This window comes from Bombus affinis, chromosome 11 (genome assembly GCF_024516045.1).
Source record: "Bombus affinis isolate iyBomAffi1 chromosome 11, iyBomAffi1.2, whole genome shotgun sequence".
NCBI classification, from domain to species: domain Eukaryota; kingdom Metazoa; phylum Arthropoda; class Insecta; order Hymenoptera; family Apidae; genus Bombus; species Bombus affinis.
The window spans coordinates 3891149-3908128 of record NC_066354.1 but is presented as its reverse complement, the minus strand read 5'-3'; the positions used below and the strand labels follow the sequence as shown (position 1 = coordinate 3908128).

Below are 16980 nucleotides of genomic sequence, written 5' to 3'. Positions count from 1 at the left end.
TTGCAAGAAAAGGCTATTGAAAATTAATTAAAAATTAATCTAGCTAATAAGTAGCTAGAATTCTATACTAATAATGTAATATATTTCACTCTGTTACTGTAAAATGACTCCGTGCACCGAGTCGAAAAATCGTCTTGACCTAAATTTGCTCCTACTATTTTTAATAATCAGACAAAATTTCATCAAATACGATAATGCGGTTTTAACATTTCTTTTGATCACAGCAAGCTTGAAAACAAAACTTTCGTTACGATATCAACTGAGACAACCATAATTCGTTTACGTCAACCTAATATCAATATCTCGCCACTAAGATAACCTCTCGCCCCCAGATCATCTGGTCGCTTTGATTCTGGTGAAATCTCCTCCCGAAAAACCTCGTGTCCCGTATAAATCGTGTCTTATAGAAACAATCAAAAGCCAGATTGGGCAAACGTTCATGCGACTAGTCGTTTTTGTTCGCGTCTTGGTACGCGCCGAGACGCGAGTGAAAGTTGCGTACCAAAGGTCCGCTCGATTTCTGCTTTTCAACCTAACAATTATCTCGGCCCGACTTTTCTTCGTCGAAGAAAATTTCAATTATTTATATATATAGGTACGTTTGCGTAACAAAATTCTCGACGTCCTTCAGTGTCGATCAAACGTGAGTCCCTTCCAGTGATTCCAGCGATAGGATTAAGTTCGACGTGTACTCACAAATTCAGATCGAAGACAGCATTGAAGGTTCGCTCGATTAGGCCTCAATATTACTCGCAACATTACAATGATTCGTACGATAATGTTGCAGAGCATTTAGTCTCTATAGCTGGTTCAATCCAGAACGAGTATTTGCAGCTTTCAAAAATTTATATTGTCTAATTTAAATCTCTGTTAAAATCTGCATTATAACTACACTCCATTTTCGTTTATATTATATTATATTATATTATATTATATTATATTATATTATATTATATTATATTATATTATATTATACATATTATATTATATTATATTATACATATTATATTATATTATATATAGAATGTATAATACAAAATATATGCTAAATATCACGTGGTATAAATTGGATATCTCCCACTAATTTTATTTTCTAGTTATTTTATTATAAACGCGTAATTTTCTTTCACATCGTATGTATTTCATAATGTAAAACACTAAACGAATTAAAATTTGCTCGAGATTTTCAGTAAATGTAACGAGTATGTGCCCTAATACTTTGTACTTAGTACTTAGTACTTGGATGCTTCGTAACGTAATAATAGTGAGTATCGAGGCTGATTACTGTAACAGGTAATCGACAAATCTAAATCTTTTTGTGACCTCTGCGAAATATGGACCTGCACTAGACATCCTGTATTCTCCTAAATCTTACCGATATAATCATGTTGGTTCTGCGTCATTATAGCGCTAGCGAAATTCCAAAATGCTCCAAATATAACACACGTAATACGTTTATAAAAGTTTCTTACAAATGGTGGCATATTTCCGTGAGTTATAGTATGCTTGAATCCCAACACTCGTCACGCAGGGTCATTCGGGTAACCGGTAATTTTCATGATCGCCAAGAGATGGTTTTCAGCTGGAAATTGGCCGCAGTTAAATCGAGGATAGTCGAATTTTGATTCGTCTTCTTTTTTCCCCTCTCTCTCTCTCTCTCTCTCTCTCTCTCTCTCTCTCGCGGTTATATACGTTCAGCTCTTGCGAAACGCGATTCTCTCGTTGATTTTTATTTTCACGTCGATGCACCGAGAACGGTGTTTTAGTTATTTCTCCGAGCATTATCGTGCACAGGCAATTTGCTGTGCGATTGTACGGTCGATATCGCGTGTCGTTCCCGATAGAACAACTCGATGTAACTAGTGGTAATCGCGGAATCGCGCGATTCGCTTGCATAATCGTTTATCCTAAACGCGTTAGTATCAGAGCGGGTCGTAAAGTCTACTGAACGAGCGTTTAGGACCTAATTAAACGACTACCGATGTTTATGTTTTTTTACAGGAAATTTAAATGTCGATTGAAAAAACAAATGTAAAAAGACATCGTAATGTGCTCATACCAGTTGCGTTAATCGCGATTGCAAACATGCTAATTTACTCGACCATCGATTAGACCTCTTTTGCGAGTCGCGTGCTGTCAAGAAAAATATTAGAAATGCAGTAGGTAAGTAATTCATCGATGCTTCCGCATCATTTATGACGTGTTGCCATTACCATTCATGTTGCTATATATCTTATTCCTTTGTATCAAAGTGTGTCATCCGTACGAGGATGACAAATAATAGTAATAATAATAATTTTACGAAATACATTGAACGAATAAGCACAATGTACATATTATACCAAAGAATAGATAATCTGTTACCAATATGCGAGTAACTTTCATCCTAAAGTTCACACGTTTCATCCTAAAGTTCCGTTTGAAAATACAGACGAAGACAGAACGAATTTTTGTTACAAGCCAATTTTTTTGTCTAAAGTACACTCTATTCGTGAGAAATTTGCATCGCTCGTTCAATCGTAATTAGCTGTAATCGTATATTGAATCAGCTACTACTCTTATTAGTAATTCGAACGAGAAAACTTAATGCTAAATGAAACGAAGCAAACGCAGGACACGAAACGAGATTATTTGCACATCGATCCGGTCTTTCGACGATTCCACGCGGCGTCGACGTGGAAGAAACTCGCATGGAATCGAATCAGAGCTGTTTGTCTGCCGACACGCGTGCCTCGAATCTCGTTCTGCGATCACGAAACAGCGGCCCAACTATGTTCGATTCGTAGTGACGAAAATCGTGCCTCTGCTTGCACCGCTGTTGCCCGCTTTGTTCTTGCCGTTGTGGTTCTCCGCGAAACAAGAAACGCCGCAGGAAAGTGGTACGAAGAAAAGAGGAACCGTTTGAGGTAACGGAGATAGACTTGTTCGCGATTGCAGTAGTCGAGTCATAAACCTGTCCTCGGCTACGTGAGGTCGGTGATAAGCAGTTGACTGATAAGGTCGTTAGCAGAGACGCTCGTCTTTTCCTCGATGCATAAAACCACCGTTCCTTTGAAATTGCTCTCTGCCAAGCGAGGACATTTTTCTGCTCCCTTTCTTCGCTTTGTTCGAGAATAATTTTGCTCGAAGATCATCGTTATCGTGAGTTGTTGAATATCGATGGTCTGCCATTTTTCCTAATATTGTGATTATTACGCTATAGCAGATTCGTAAGCGATCTTCCATTTTTTGGAGAATTGTCCTTTGTTGATATTTACCAATGGCCATATTTTGCGTTTTCTCACGGAATATTGGTATTATATTGGTGGTATCTTCAGGCTGCGAACTTTTGTGCATTTATGCGAAATACAGAAACGTACAGAATGCATATAATACGCAAAAATGTATAAAATAGGCAATGTTGTAACTCGTTATAATTCCACTTCTTTTGGTTGTGCTCGCGGAAATTTTGCACGCAAATACGCGGCATAGTTAACGTCGTTATTATTTGAAATTAGATGTTGTTCATGCTAGCTCGATTAATTGCTGAATTAATAAATTTAGCCACGTTGTCGTTTTGATTTAAGTCAATCCGATCGAAGAGTTCGTCGATTTCCTAGATCTTTGTAAGACAGCGTTGTTGAAGAATATTTCGCGTGCGTTATGTCGATTATTCGTTCACCATTTCCGCTTATATCGGAACGCGTCTGATTTTACAGAAGGCGATTTTGTGTGAAATCTTGCGATTGCTCTTTCGAACGCAGACTCGCGGGATTAACGAGAGGCGGACGTGCAAACCGGTGGAAACAATTGGCCAATTCGTACGCGACTAATTAGAGAATTGCAACAATGAAAATACTGGCTGGCTCTTAATTCGATTCACCCAATTAACTCTCTCTCTTTCTCTGTCCCTCTACGGATGACCATAATCTCACTCGGTCAGCCGAGTTTCTCGAAGCGATCTCTAAACACTAAACAGGAGAACAGACATGTTTATATATGTATATAACATTAGAATTATGCACGACTAAAACATAACACTAACGACGAAAAAATCAAAGCAAAACTGACATATGAAGAATTACACAACGTAAGAAAAGAAATTCTAATCGCTGAAATTGCACAGTAAATGTATATTTTCACCAATGATCGTGAATTCTTCGTTTTAATTTGAAATTAAATTAATTTGAAATTTTTTCCATATTTGGATTAATTTTAAATATTCACGAAAACATAGCAAGACACCTGATGGTGTATGTTTGATGGTGTATGGTTGGTGTATGTATAAAATGAATTTACACAAATGTTTTACAATTGTAGCTTTCGATTGTGTCGCAGTTTAAAGTTCGACTCATCCGGTCGTTCCCAGCAATTGAGTCGAAGTTGTATCGCAACGAAAAGGTGTCTCACGACACGATCCTGAATCATACGAACAAAATATATCGCGGTTGGCATAATCGAATTTGGCTCGGACGTGTTGTAGAAGCTGAAGTTTCGGGATAAAAAAAGGGGCTACAATTAGACCGCTGATGTTTATGCTTTTGCGGGGAATTTTAACTACACGAAACTAAACAGGATGCGTAGAACATTCGAAATATCTAAAATGAGATATTCTTTATAATATTGATAAATAAAATTATAAATTAGAAGCTAGAATAAATTTTAACTTAGATTTTTTTTCATAAAGATACGAATCGACAATACTGACTACGTTAACTATTATTCCTCATTTATTAAATAAATTTTCGATGATCGAATTTTATTGGATCGAAATATTTGCTGCTTCGCTTCTATTATCAATTACTATTTCTTCGAATCGTAATATACGAAAGATGAAAATTTTGCTACGAACCTGCGAGCGATTCGAATTATTATAGAACTCATTAAAATATAAACGAGGCTACATTGGAAACTTCCCGGCATACAAACCAGCTAATTGCACGCAGTTTCGAGTGCACAGACTCCATAACGCTCCACAACAAAATTAATCTGTGCGCCGGCAACAGCGGTTAGGTAACCGAGGCTCGTCGATTCAGACGTGACGAATAGTTAGACGTGGATTATGAAATGAGTTACGATTGCTAGATCATTTGAAAGCTGTTTTGCCGTGATAATTTTCTATGTTTTCGTCTGAGAAGAATCAGACTATTTCTTACTGTATGCATCTTGCCTATGAAAAGCAGTTAATCAAAGAGAGAAAGAGAGAAATAGAGAGAAAGAAGGAAAAACTCGAAAAGGTGTTTGTCATCGTTATCAATGAGAATCTTTATCGCAATTCGAGATACGCCACGTACGAATATGCTTCTCAGAAATTTATTTCGCCAAAGATTGGATTATTCTCTCCCGTATACGCGTAAAGATTTTCACGTTTACAGGGACTCATGATCAGACGAGACAAAGTTAGAAGATTTTATTCGACGAAGAATACTCTCCATTTTTATTTCTTAACAGTTTGAATAAAGATATTTTTCGATAAAATTTTTAGTAAATATGAAGATATTTGTAAGAATAAATTGATAAGAAATATAGCATGTTAGAAATGTTGATGCAAAACGAAGAATAATTTAGTTAGGATAATTTCTGGAGCTGGAAATTCGACGCATTAGTGTCTCGAAATTTTTCTGAAATTGAACTTATTTACGACTATTTGTTGCTTTTTACGAACACCGACCATACTAGTTTCCATCGTCGTTTAATTACATGCGATAATTATCCGTGTTTGTGTGTTCTTTAAGTATACTAAATCGAGGCACGTTGATACTTGTTTATTTAAGACTTATCGCATTGTTGATTCGTTTACACGGGCTTCTCGATAATATATTACTCGATGAACAATTAAACGTTTGTTTGAACAATTAATGAAACGATTGAAAACTACGAATCGCATGAATGTAAGACAGAAATGAGCGAGATATACATAGATATTATATATGTGTATGTATATATTCATGAACACATTGTATTACATTGATTCTAAATTGTTCAAAGTATTTTCAATCGCGATTTTCTTTATTAGTAAGCTACAAGTAAGACATTATTATAGTCGTCAACGTGTTTCATGAATATTCATCTCGATTTGAAAAATCAATCTACGATCCACATTTTCCACTCTGGTGTAAGAAAGAAGATGAAAATTTCGAATTCTTTTTGAATTCTTCCTATTTAAAAAAAAAACGCGATTTACAAATTTACAAATAACGAAACAATTTCGTTCAAAGTAAATCTACGATCTATTCTTTTCATCTCGAGCACAAACAGATAAAAAAATATTTTCGAACGTATTAGATTCTTAGAAAAGAAAATATACAAACAAGTTCGAATGATTTTTCGATCAATCGATCATATCGAAACATATTGATCAGTTACAAATTTAAAAGACACACGTTTATCGATACGTGTAAGCACTTCACTAAAATCCGCTCTCAAATCATCGTCGTAATAAATCTACAAAAATTACTACGATAAATTACGAATTGCTCGTTTGCTCAGGCTGATAGTTGCAATGTGAAACACATGCCCCGGTTCCAGCGTTTCCCATTTACGGTGCCGCGGACCTTAAAGTCCTCCATCTTGCGAGTTCGCGTTTCGTACGATCGCCGCCTTCCTTCAATCCCGCAATTATTTCGGACGCGTGTGAGACAATATCGAGAGAATTAAGGAAGAAAAAAAAAAGATTGTTTGTAAACGATTAACGAAGAGCGTAAAGTCGTGTGTCTTTGATGCGTGTTTCTTCTTGTTGGGTACTCGGGCACGGGAGGTGGGGGATGCGCCCGAAGAGACAGTCTCGGCCGAGTGCCTCGACGTGTATAAATACAAGCAGTCGGCTTCGTTCTCGCTTAGTCGCTGCGATACTCGATTCTCGTGACGGCCTGTCGATTCGGCGTGTGTGTACCACTGTCACTGTGTAGCCCGATATCTCGGTTTATCGAAAACCGGCTATCGTCGTGGAGTGTAAGCAGATCAGCTGCGCACGTGCGCGCAAAATCGAAACGCATTACAATAAAGTTGCGAAGAAAGAAACAAGAGAAAAAAAGAGGAGGCGAGAGAAAGTCGCCTGTTTTTCCGCCGGTTGTGCGTCTCTCCCTCTCTTCTTAACACGAGACACCGTGTATCCTGTTATATCGTCGTCGAATTTCGTTTCGTCAAACCTACGTATTAATTTGCTGAAGATCGCGCGTGTCACGTGTGTTCTCTCCGTCTCTCTCCCTCTCTCATAGTAAACGAATCTCGATTTTGGCCCGTGTGTGTATACGTGTCGGCATCGCGACAACGTCACGTCGGTGTTACGACGACAAGAAAGGACGAGTGTGCGGGTTGTGACCGACATCGGCAGTCTCAGCGGGCCAGCCTCGATTCCCAGTCGTTACCACCGTATCGAACGACGAAAAGGAACACCACTTTGACTGAACGCTATCGGAAAGTCGAGTCGTTCACCTGGAAGCGTTCCACTGCCCAAAGAAGAAGACGCTAGCAACAGCGAAGCTTGGTCGTAGTTCCTGCATGGAAATCGTGGAAACGATTCGAAGCCGCTAGGAAATTGACTTCGCAGCAAACCAGACTCTTCGTTCTTGTTCTCTCGTCCAACTAGACAGATTCACTTTGTTCACCGCGAGGAACCGTTATCGAATTCGTTCCGAGTTGCTCCAAATACAATCTCTCGGTTGTAAGTTATTACAACACGAATCACACACCGCGCCACCTTTGACGGTTCGAGGACGAGGCAAAGGTTAATTCGGTTGACGTTCCGAAACGTAGAAACGCGGCGAACGAGTTTCCAGAGCTCTTTTCTCGCCTTACCAGAAAATAGAGAAACAAATGCGTGCGAGCAAAAGACGCGCGCGAGGTGGAAGGTAGTCGGTCGACCACCGTTGGCTGGTTCCGCGCTCACGATTCTCTTGGGTCAACGATCTGTTGGTGGATCTCGCGCTTGAGCTGTTCCCGGTTTGTATACACGTATCTGTGGACAGGTCCGGTCGATACGATATATACATATATATATATAGGTTCGTGGTTTGGTCGCGTTCGTTGGATACGCGCGTATTCGTGCCGATAGCACGTTTCACGAGGAGTGAAAAGGCGGTCACTCGGTACGCCGTCGTGGCTGCTTTCACCGGCGACGGAATAATGCCGATCGCGACTTAACGGTACGCGACTCATGCCTTCCGTATTTCCCTTGCGAACCACCGGGAAAATGATCGCGGATCTCGGGTGATTAAGTGTGCAGTGCGTCGCGACAGTTTCCTGATGGTTTTTCCTCGTCTTTGTTGTCTAGTATAGTGGTCGCGGGTGTTTCGGTGTTGTTGATTTAGTATATCGGCAATACAGTGGAAACGTGGATACGCGTTTCGAAGATCTCGATCGATACGTAGCATGGAAAGCAAGATGTACATCAGCAACGAGCCGCAGAACAACGGCCACTCGGCCGCCAAATACGCGTCGACCAATTCGATTCCTTCGATAGTGGAGAAAGAGTCGTCATTCGCGAAACTTATCGGCGCTGTTGGCAGAAGGGACTCGAACGCTATTTTACGCGATAATAAAGGCAGACGGCACAGCGTGCTGGAGGATCTGAAGGCGCGAAGGGACAGTCTGTTTCATAGAGCGAGACGCGGTAGCGTTGTCGAGGAGAAGGAAAATACGAAACAAGTGCAGAAGGAGAAAAGACGCGCCAGCGAGGGTGGCAGACGGTGCTCGGTTTTCTACGTGTCGCAGGATCTGCTCGAGGAGAACCAAGAGCTACTGGAGAACGAGAGAAGAATACAGGCGGACATCGAGGGCAAAAAGGCTCGCAGAAAGTCGTGGCATATCCTCGCCAGGCCGCCGAAACTCGATCGCAAAAGGAGGAAAGGGATTGCTGGCGTCCCGACACAGGTCGCAAGCACCGATGGACTTTACACGCAAACCAGACAGAAGAGGCCTTCCTGGTGGAACATATTCGTACCTGATTCCGTCGCCAGGTATTTACCAGTTCGCGTTCTGTTGCTATTCTATTTTGCGTCTTTTAAAGATCGATGCTTCTTGTGAAATTCTTGGACATCGATAACGGTACGCCATCGTTGCCCTTTATCTTTCTCTCTGTTATTGAATCGCGCCGTTTTATATTTTCGTAAGGCGCGGTATTTAACAGTTACCTCTCCAAGTAAATCGCTTTTACTTAAACGAAATTGCTCGGTCGAGTTGCAACGCGGATAAAAACATAGACATAAAGTAAAATCGACCGATTCTCGTCAAACGTTGTACGGTTGGCCGGCTGAAGTTTCGTAGTGTTCGCATCGATAATTTCGAGCGGGACCGGTTTTCACGGGGGTATCGTTCCCCGCTCGTCACACGCAATGCTTTTATTCCCATGGAAACCAGATGAATAAATTGCCACGTGAACGTTCTCTATCGCATAACATCGTTCGTTTGCTACACCAGGAACGACGCATCTACAAGTTCGTTGCTTGTGAGATATTCACGGAAGCTGATCTCCGTAATCTCAAAAATCGGCTATTTATTAGGCTGAGAAAGTATAGCGATTTGAAAATTGAATTTTGATTCTTCTCTTCTCGACACGCATAAACGATATTTCGTTAGAAACGCGGGAAACTCAAAAGATCGATACATAATCCTATAAAAGAAAAACGATTCCTCGCTGAACAAACAAGTTAATAATATTAAGTTTGACATCGATTTACCGAAGAATTTACCTTCCTTAGTCGTATCGTACGCTTCTGTCGCATCATCTGCCATATCGAGGAAAAGTCACAGTTTTCAGATTATTATCATGGACGTTACGGGGCGGAGGAAAGACGCTTAGCAATCACGATTTTGTTATCGTTTATTCGTGTTATATCACCGTCAGTACGCACTGTTACAGTAGCGAGTATAGTGAATGTGATTTGCGAGAAAAATTCGCGAGACAGGTGCACCGTGTAAATATTTAGCGAAGTCGACGCGAAGTTAAAGCCATAATCTGGGCTCCGGTAATCATGTCACTTGTCAGACAGTCGCATTACCGCCCGCGATAACGACCTCGTTCATAGCGTATACAACGCTTTTACCAACCGAATTCTAGCATGATCTGTTTGTATTACGTAGCCTGGGTGGAAAGTGCCTCGTGATAAAAACATTTGCACGCGTTTCTCTAGAACCGTTAATATTTCTGCATCGAAAGCTGACGTCATCCGGTCTTGCGAATAAATCGGTTACACGTATCGTGTCCGCGATACAGATCCTGTAAGTAGGTGCATAGACGTTCATTCTTTCATCATTTGTAAATTCGAAAATTTGTAAATTAACCACGCGAATGGTATACGTACGTATCACATATCTGATGGTATACTCGGTTTACGTAAATTTTGCGTACGTTCCGAATTAAATAATATTATGTCGAAACGTCGGCGTATTTGTAAGACGAATAAGACGTTAATTTTATCGATGTTAATGGTAATTTTTCGTACAGTAGTAGAAAGATACACATATCTTGCTTTATAATAAATCGAACGGCAAATATGTGTTTAACTTCTCTTTCAGCGTTCTTGTTTTTCACACTTGTGAGTACAGCGTCCTTGAGAGAAGAATTGTAATAATTACGTTTCCAACCATTTCGCAATCCCAAACACGATGTATCATCGATAGCATTGAACTATCGCTAAGTTTCTAGCAGAACAATCAGGTGCACGATCGATGGAATTTTCTAAAATAAGTTGCTTCTTAAACGGTTAGTTCGTTTAATAATATGGGAAGTTTGCAACGGAGGAATACGGAAAACCGGGGACAAAATGTCGATTTACAGCTTTGTATGTATCGGTGTCCAATCTCGCGGGTTTCCTAAGACGGGAAATTTTTCTAAAGTTTCCCCGTGCGGTAATCCCACGATTTCTCCGCGCATCTATAAACGCGGAAATTAAACATCGTGATTCAATGTGCGTTTATCGTAGGAGTCGTCTTAATCATACTCAATCGGTCGTCTGTACTTGACGAAAAGCGTCGAGAAACGTGGATCGAGTTGTCAATAGCGCGTCATTGTCTTTCGATATCGATCTTCTGCTTTTCCTTTATCCGTGATTGCGTACAATTATCTCGAAATTTATTTTCTTTATCTGTGAGAACAGCATTACAGAACACTCGAACGTTTGTCGAATACGTTTTTTTTCTTTTTCTGTTTAATTTCTGACAGACGAAAACAACGTATGGTACGACAGAGACAAGTATTATCGATTTGTTGTTGATCTTTTAATTTCGTCGTCGATACTTGTTGTTGTTAATTGTTCGCTGCTTCCTAGATGTCGGCTGTCGATATCAAATCCAGTTGTGTCAAATTAACGATTACAGATATCATTCGAGACTGATGTTTTGATCGTTTAATTGCCGTAACAAAAAACGTAACCTTCGCCGTGTGATTACTCAGTCTTTTTATTGCTAACTAAACACTAATTTTATTGCTGTTCCAAGCATCAGTATAATTATCCCCAACGGTTTGTTAATTAAACGTACCTCGAGAAAGCATGGTGCAATCGATGTGCCCTAATCGCATTGCCTGGCACTTTTAAACGTAAACTTTTTCAGTGAAATATCCAGAAGCAAAAAACCATTATTTTTGCCATTAATTATTCCCCAATCAGTGGAGAATGAATTGACAGTGTATCTTCTCATTTCGCACTTCCTCTAATTACGTCATTGCGTTATTTTTTATTTATTTTACGACTCTCATTAAACGTTACACAAGCGGATCGTTGTTTCCTCATACGTCAAGGTTCTGATGCGGCGAGATTTTGATTTGACAAGGCGAGAGCTGCGAAATTTCGAATAAGATAGCTGTATGCGCATTAGGCTGATGGTAAAACTATCCCAGAAGGATTTGAACGCACAGCCCTTTGTTTTCTTGGTGCAGCAATTTCCCACGTTCTAAAACGATCCTCTTACAATTTCCATCCGTAGAATCGTAAGACTTTGCAGCAATACTGTGACGAATAAAAGTAATGAAAAATTGATCAAAGTAAATTGTAAAATTTGATATTCAACCGAACATAATATCAATATTAAAAGAATTTATTAGGTTATCAGAAATGTTTCTTTCGTTTTACGAGGAAATAATAAAACGCACAACGTTTTTTGTTTTATATTATTTTATCGAATTACGTACGATCCATTTTGTTCTGTTGAAATAAACACCGCGACATTCCACAGACTTGGTTTCACGTTTATACGAAGCTGCACTGTTGTGAAAAACACGTTTGCGAAAGAAAGACACTTTCCGGGCAACCTAATATAAAGATATGAAAAAATTTATTAATTTCTCGGAAACAAACGGTTGCACGGTGAAATCTTTTTGGAACTATCACACCGTCAGCCTAAAGCATCGTATACATATACAGCCAGCTCACTCGAGATTTCCCAGTTATTGCCATCTCCTTGTAAGTAGAAAATATGCTGGACGTCGATGTTTCTTGCCGATGACGTGCGATTTGGCACGTATTTTACGGAATATTAATTACACGTTATATCTATATTTAAATATGGAAGATCGTATACTAACATTTATATATAGTATACTAATGATCGAACGCTATAAACTACGCTCGAACGTTATAATTTGATTTGGGTGTATAGGGACAGGTCTGATTAGATTCGGAATACGTGTAGTTAAATCCGCTTAAAGTTAGGTCGAGTATAGTTATGTACGACTAAGTTTGGCTTGTATTCGAGTAGGTTTAAGTGCTATTAGAGGATTTATACAGCGTGTTCACATTTTTAATTCTCAATGTCTTTCTCATGAGCGGTAGGTTTCTAAGACAAGTGGAAGAAAATTGGAAGAGAACAGGGTTTAATGAATTGATCCATTTACAATGTTACATAATGGCAAAGAACAATAGCAGAAACACCGTATATATGAATGAAATTTGCTGTACGTACATTCATTCCCGTAATACCTGTACTCGAGGTTAATAGGAACTAAAAATCGATTGGACAAGACGAAATTGCATTCGGAACACATTCGACGATAATTCCCTTACTTCGTACGATCACGAGGCGCCAGGAACATAGTTAGACATGGCAATTGAGGGAATTTGCAGTTTTTATTCCGAAAGGGCGTATTGTTTGCAGGAAAAGAAGAAAATGAGAGAAGAGAAGGAAATGTTCGGTTGGCTGACCAGGCTCTGCTGTCTTTTTTCTCCCGCTGACGAGGAAAATTCACCGAGGAAATTAGGTCGATCCCGTAACACATTCGCACTGTTTCCCTCCTTGAAAAATTGGTAGCTCGTTTCGACATCGGTAATCCAACCGTGTCGGTTTTTCCCTGGCTGCATCTTTCTCCCCGTTCTATTCGATTGATCCGCAGCCGTTAATTTTTGATAGTTTCGTGCCAGATGATTCACGGCAGAGCCGCCGGTTTCCACGTTATATCCCACGAGCTCTGTACGCTCCAAATAGAATATCCATCCATCTCGTTTCTTACGCGGATCCTAAAAACCGCAAGAAGAAAAATTCTTCTCCGCTGAATCACATTTTACGGACGTCTTCTGGAGCCGCTTCTCTTTATTCGATAAATTGCTACGAATTACCGTCAGCGTATTTGGTTTAAATGGATCGGATTGAATATCTTGAGGAGTATGGAAGATAGGAAAAAATGTTTCAGTGGAAAGTTGTAAGACGACAGATACATAAATTGTTACAAATATGATATTTTAATATCGTGGAATGTAAACTTGTTGCAAACGTTATTGTTCGAAATTTACATTGGAATTTATGGCTCTTTATAGCTGCTTGCGATAAATGAATCTACCGGGATTAATTATATATTTTTATGAGAAGTTCAGTAGTAATAACGTATTCGTATAAAAACAAATTCAGACTTCTGATATTTGTTTAACTTCGCGATAAGCACACTGTTCAACTGATGGTTAAACATATTTAAACGTATCTGTCTGTAGCTCGACATATTTATTTTCAAAGCTATCGTATCGTGTCGCATCTCCTTTAATACTTGCATTTTTAATATCTAGAAAATTTTCTCTAGCATAACGTAATATGCATACACATTTCTCCGTTCTTTGTACATTTACTTAAAACACAGAGCATAACAACGCAAATATTGTAATATCTACGATGTTTTTCTAGCGTGGGAGAAATTTAAATTTCTCTTTTGATCTTTAAAAAATGAATTTCGTAGAAAGAGGAATTTTCAATGAGACATTTTACAAACAAACGCTGCTTTCCGTTGCAAAGGATTAGAATAATGAACAAATTGGAAGGTTGGATCGATTTGATCGCAAGCAAAAAAATGCACGAGGAATTTATCGGGTCCACTAGTTGGTCCTGAAAACCGGTCGAACGTCTTAAAATAGCTGCCTGTGTTATTATTCTTCGTTCTTTTTTTTCTATCCAAGCCTTTATTTACCGCGTTTACTAGATACCAAACTACTCCTTCGATGTTTCTCACGGCGATTCGCACGATGTTGCGCGAACGTTTCGATTTCGCGTGGAACCCTGCGATGCTGAGATTTTCCTCGGGGACAGGCGGAAGTTTTCAAATCCAAAGTAACGAGCTAACATCTTTTCTCCAATTAATTAATCATGGAACGAGACGTTTCATTGCAAAACGTAAAACCTTTTGCAACAAGTAGAAGAATATATTCCGTTTGCAACGCGGAAAGGAGAATAAACAACATAGAAGAATAAACACAAAGAGAAAAAACGATCCTAATTGGTTGAAGCGTGCTTTAACAAAGAAATAAAGAAATGAGAAAGGGAAAAAAGAGTTCGAAAGAGGTTGAAATTGTTTTTTGCTCTTCGATCGTGCTTCCGTACGGAAGAAAAGAAAGAATGGCCGCGGAATACGAGCGAAACAACCGCGCGAGTCGACTTTAAAACGCGTGTTTTCCTCGAACGGCCAGAAACGTGTTCAGGAAAAGTTTCGTTGCCAGTATCGAAGAATCGCTTCCGGTGTGCTTATTCCCGACGTCCAATAGAGTTTGCGTTGTTGTAACGTGTTTGCTCGTATAACCGACCTTTCAAACTCCTCCATTCTTATTCACCCTTCTTTCATTCAGAAACAGATTCTGTTATAGAGAAAATAAATTTTCCGCCCCTCTGTTTTACTTTTGCTGCCTGCAGGCCAGAGCTTCGTTTATTTTGTAGGATTTGGCGAGGAATAGGGAAAAAACCGCATTAAAGAAATGCTTGGTAACGACGAGGAAATTAGCGTGGGAAAGATGTTTCTAGTACGAACAAGTTTGATCTGTATCTACTATTATTGTTGCGACTGTTTCGCGATTTCAACTTATCTTTATTACTTTAGCTTCTGTGTTGATAGTGATTCGTAACAGCAATTATCGGTGTAAAGATACGACGTAACAAAATTATTAGACGCCTTTTAAGATCGAATTAATCTATGTCCTCGAGTGCTCAATTTTTCTCAACCATCATGTTATTGTTTTATTTTTTCTTCTTCTTTATACTTCACGCCGGTTTTATTACAACAGAGAATAATCTTTATTGAAACAATTAATGTTGCCCGTATCATAAGCTGCTCTTAATTGTACGTATTTTAAATGCAAATTACTGACAGCTGAAGACATTCAAACAATTGCAAACAGTAACATACCTGAGATCCTCGTTAGCGGTTATAAACGAGGCAATTGAAATTGTCGATGAAAATACGACGAATTAAACAACATACAGTCCGACATTTCGCCTGTGCCAATAAGGTGCTCGCAAATTGCGCAAGCATTCGACAGCCACTCGAAATTGCCACCACGCGCAACATCTGTTCTCGTGCAACTCTTTGTACACCTTTTGCACGCACACGTATAAACATACGTGCGGTGCAAATGTAGCGCGCAACTTATTTGCGTTTCATCTCTATTAACGCGACCTGTTCCACCGTTATTTTTATCGCCTGCATGTACGTTCCTTTATATCATTCTTATTTTCCACTCTGCCCATCGATTGGGAACGACAATCGTAAACACTCATGACGGTTGGACGATTAATTAAAAAGGAAGAGGATACGAGCGTAGAAATTATTCTTAGAACGATACTGACTGCAAGATGTAGTTATTTTTAATATTTCACAGTGTTAATAGTGTTAGAATAATGTAGAACGTGAATTTCTCAGAATGGGTATTTGGTACTGAGATTTTTAGGTTTGTAAGCAAGCTAACGCCAGCGATAAACTAACGATCCAATAATTATAAATAAAAGTTTGCAATCTGTTTACGACGCATTTGCATATTTCGCGGATATTTTATAAATGATGGCCGTTGGATAAATTTCTGACGATATTTGTTGCATCCAAGAAGCGCAATTCCACTGAACAGTCTTACGAAAATCTTGTTACCGCTACAGCAGACATTTACGAATCCAACATTTTTCTCAAAAATATGCCAATTGGAAAAAAAAGACAAATAAATTGTTCGCTTGTAGAAGACAATACTAATGACTGAATAACAATAAAAATCAATCGAAACGAGCAAATAAAAATGAATAACCCGAACATGATGTATATCGTTAGAGAAGATCGTGAACATGTTCGATTGAAAAAAGGCAAAGCAGGAAATTGAATTTGATCGGAGTAGGCTTTATCCAAATAAATTACGGGTCCTGTTCACGTGGAATTTTATGCCAACTTCTGCGTATTCGCTAAAAATATGTTGTTATGTCAGCCGGTTCACAATGATACGTTAGCACGTCGAGAAATTTCGAAACGGTAAAAGTCGGCGAACGCATCGAAAGCGAGTGTTAATTAGTCAGATATGGTGTAGCCTTGTATTTGGTATCGGTTGCAACCGAGTTCAGAGCGGAGCATTGTCCGAGGAATTATTAATGCAGTGCTACACACGCTGGCGTGTGATTAGCATCTTAATTAGTAAGGCAAAATTTATATATATATATAATTTATGCTTAGAGGTCATTGTGTTAGAAGTTGCTATTGTGGGACGCGAATTTTATACTTGCAACAAGCTAATTATCTAATTCGAGGCTGATGATCTCAATGGAACTTCGTACACATACAAG

The 16980-nt window shown here is 39.2% G+C and overlaps 1 protein-coding gene across 14 annotated transcripts in view; it reads left to right on the top strand.

The window, feature by feature from the left end:
* The window catches only part of LOC126921613 (TLD domain-containing protein 2), a 297843-nt gene that overhangs the window by 149703 nt on the left and 131160 nt on the right, over positions 1 to 16980 (top strand). For 5 of the 14 annotated variants that reach the window (XM_050733297.1, XM_050733298.1, XM_050733294.1 and 2 more), the window contains exon 1: positions 6804 to 8936. The exons of 7 other annotated variants lie outside the window; for them this stretch is intronic. In XM_050733297.1, coding sequence (XP_050589254.1) covers positions 8350 to 8936 — 587 coding nt within the window. In that variant the 5' untranslated portion in view covers positions 6804 to 8349. Of the gene's footprint in view, positions 1 to 6803; positions 8937 to 16980 lie in introns of those variants that run through there. 2 more of the 14 variants (XM_050733295.1, XM_050733299.1) reach the window with 1 other exon arrangement.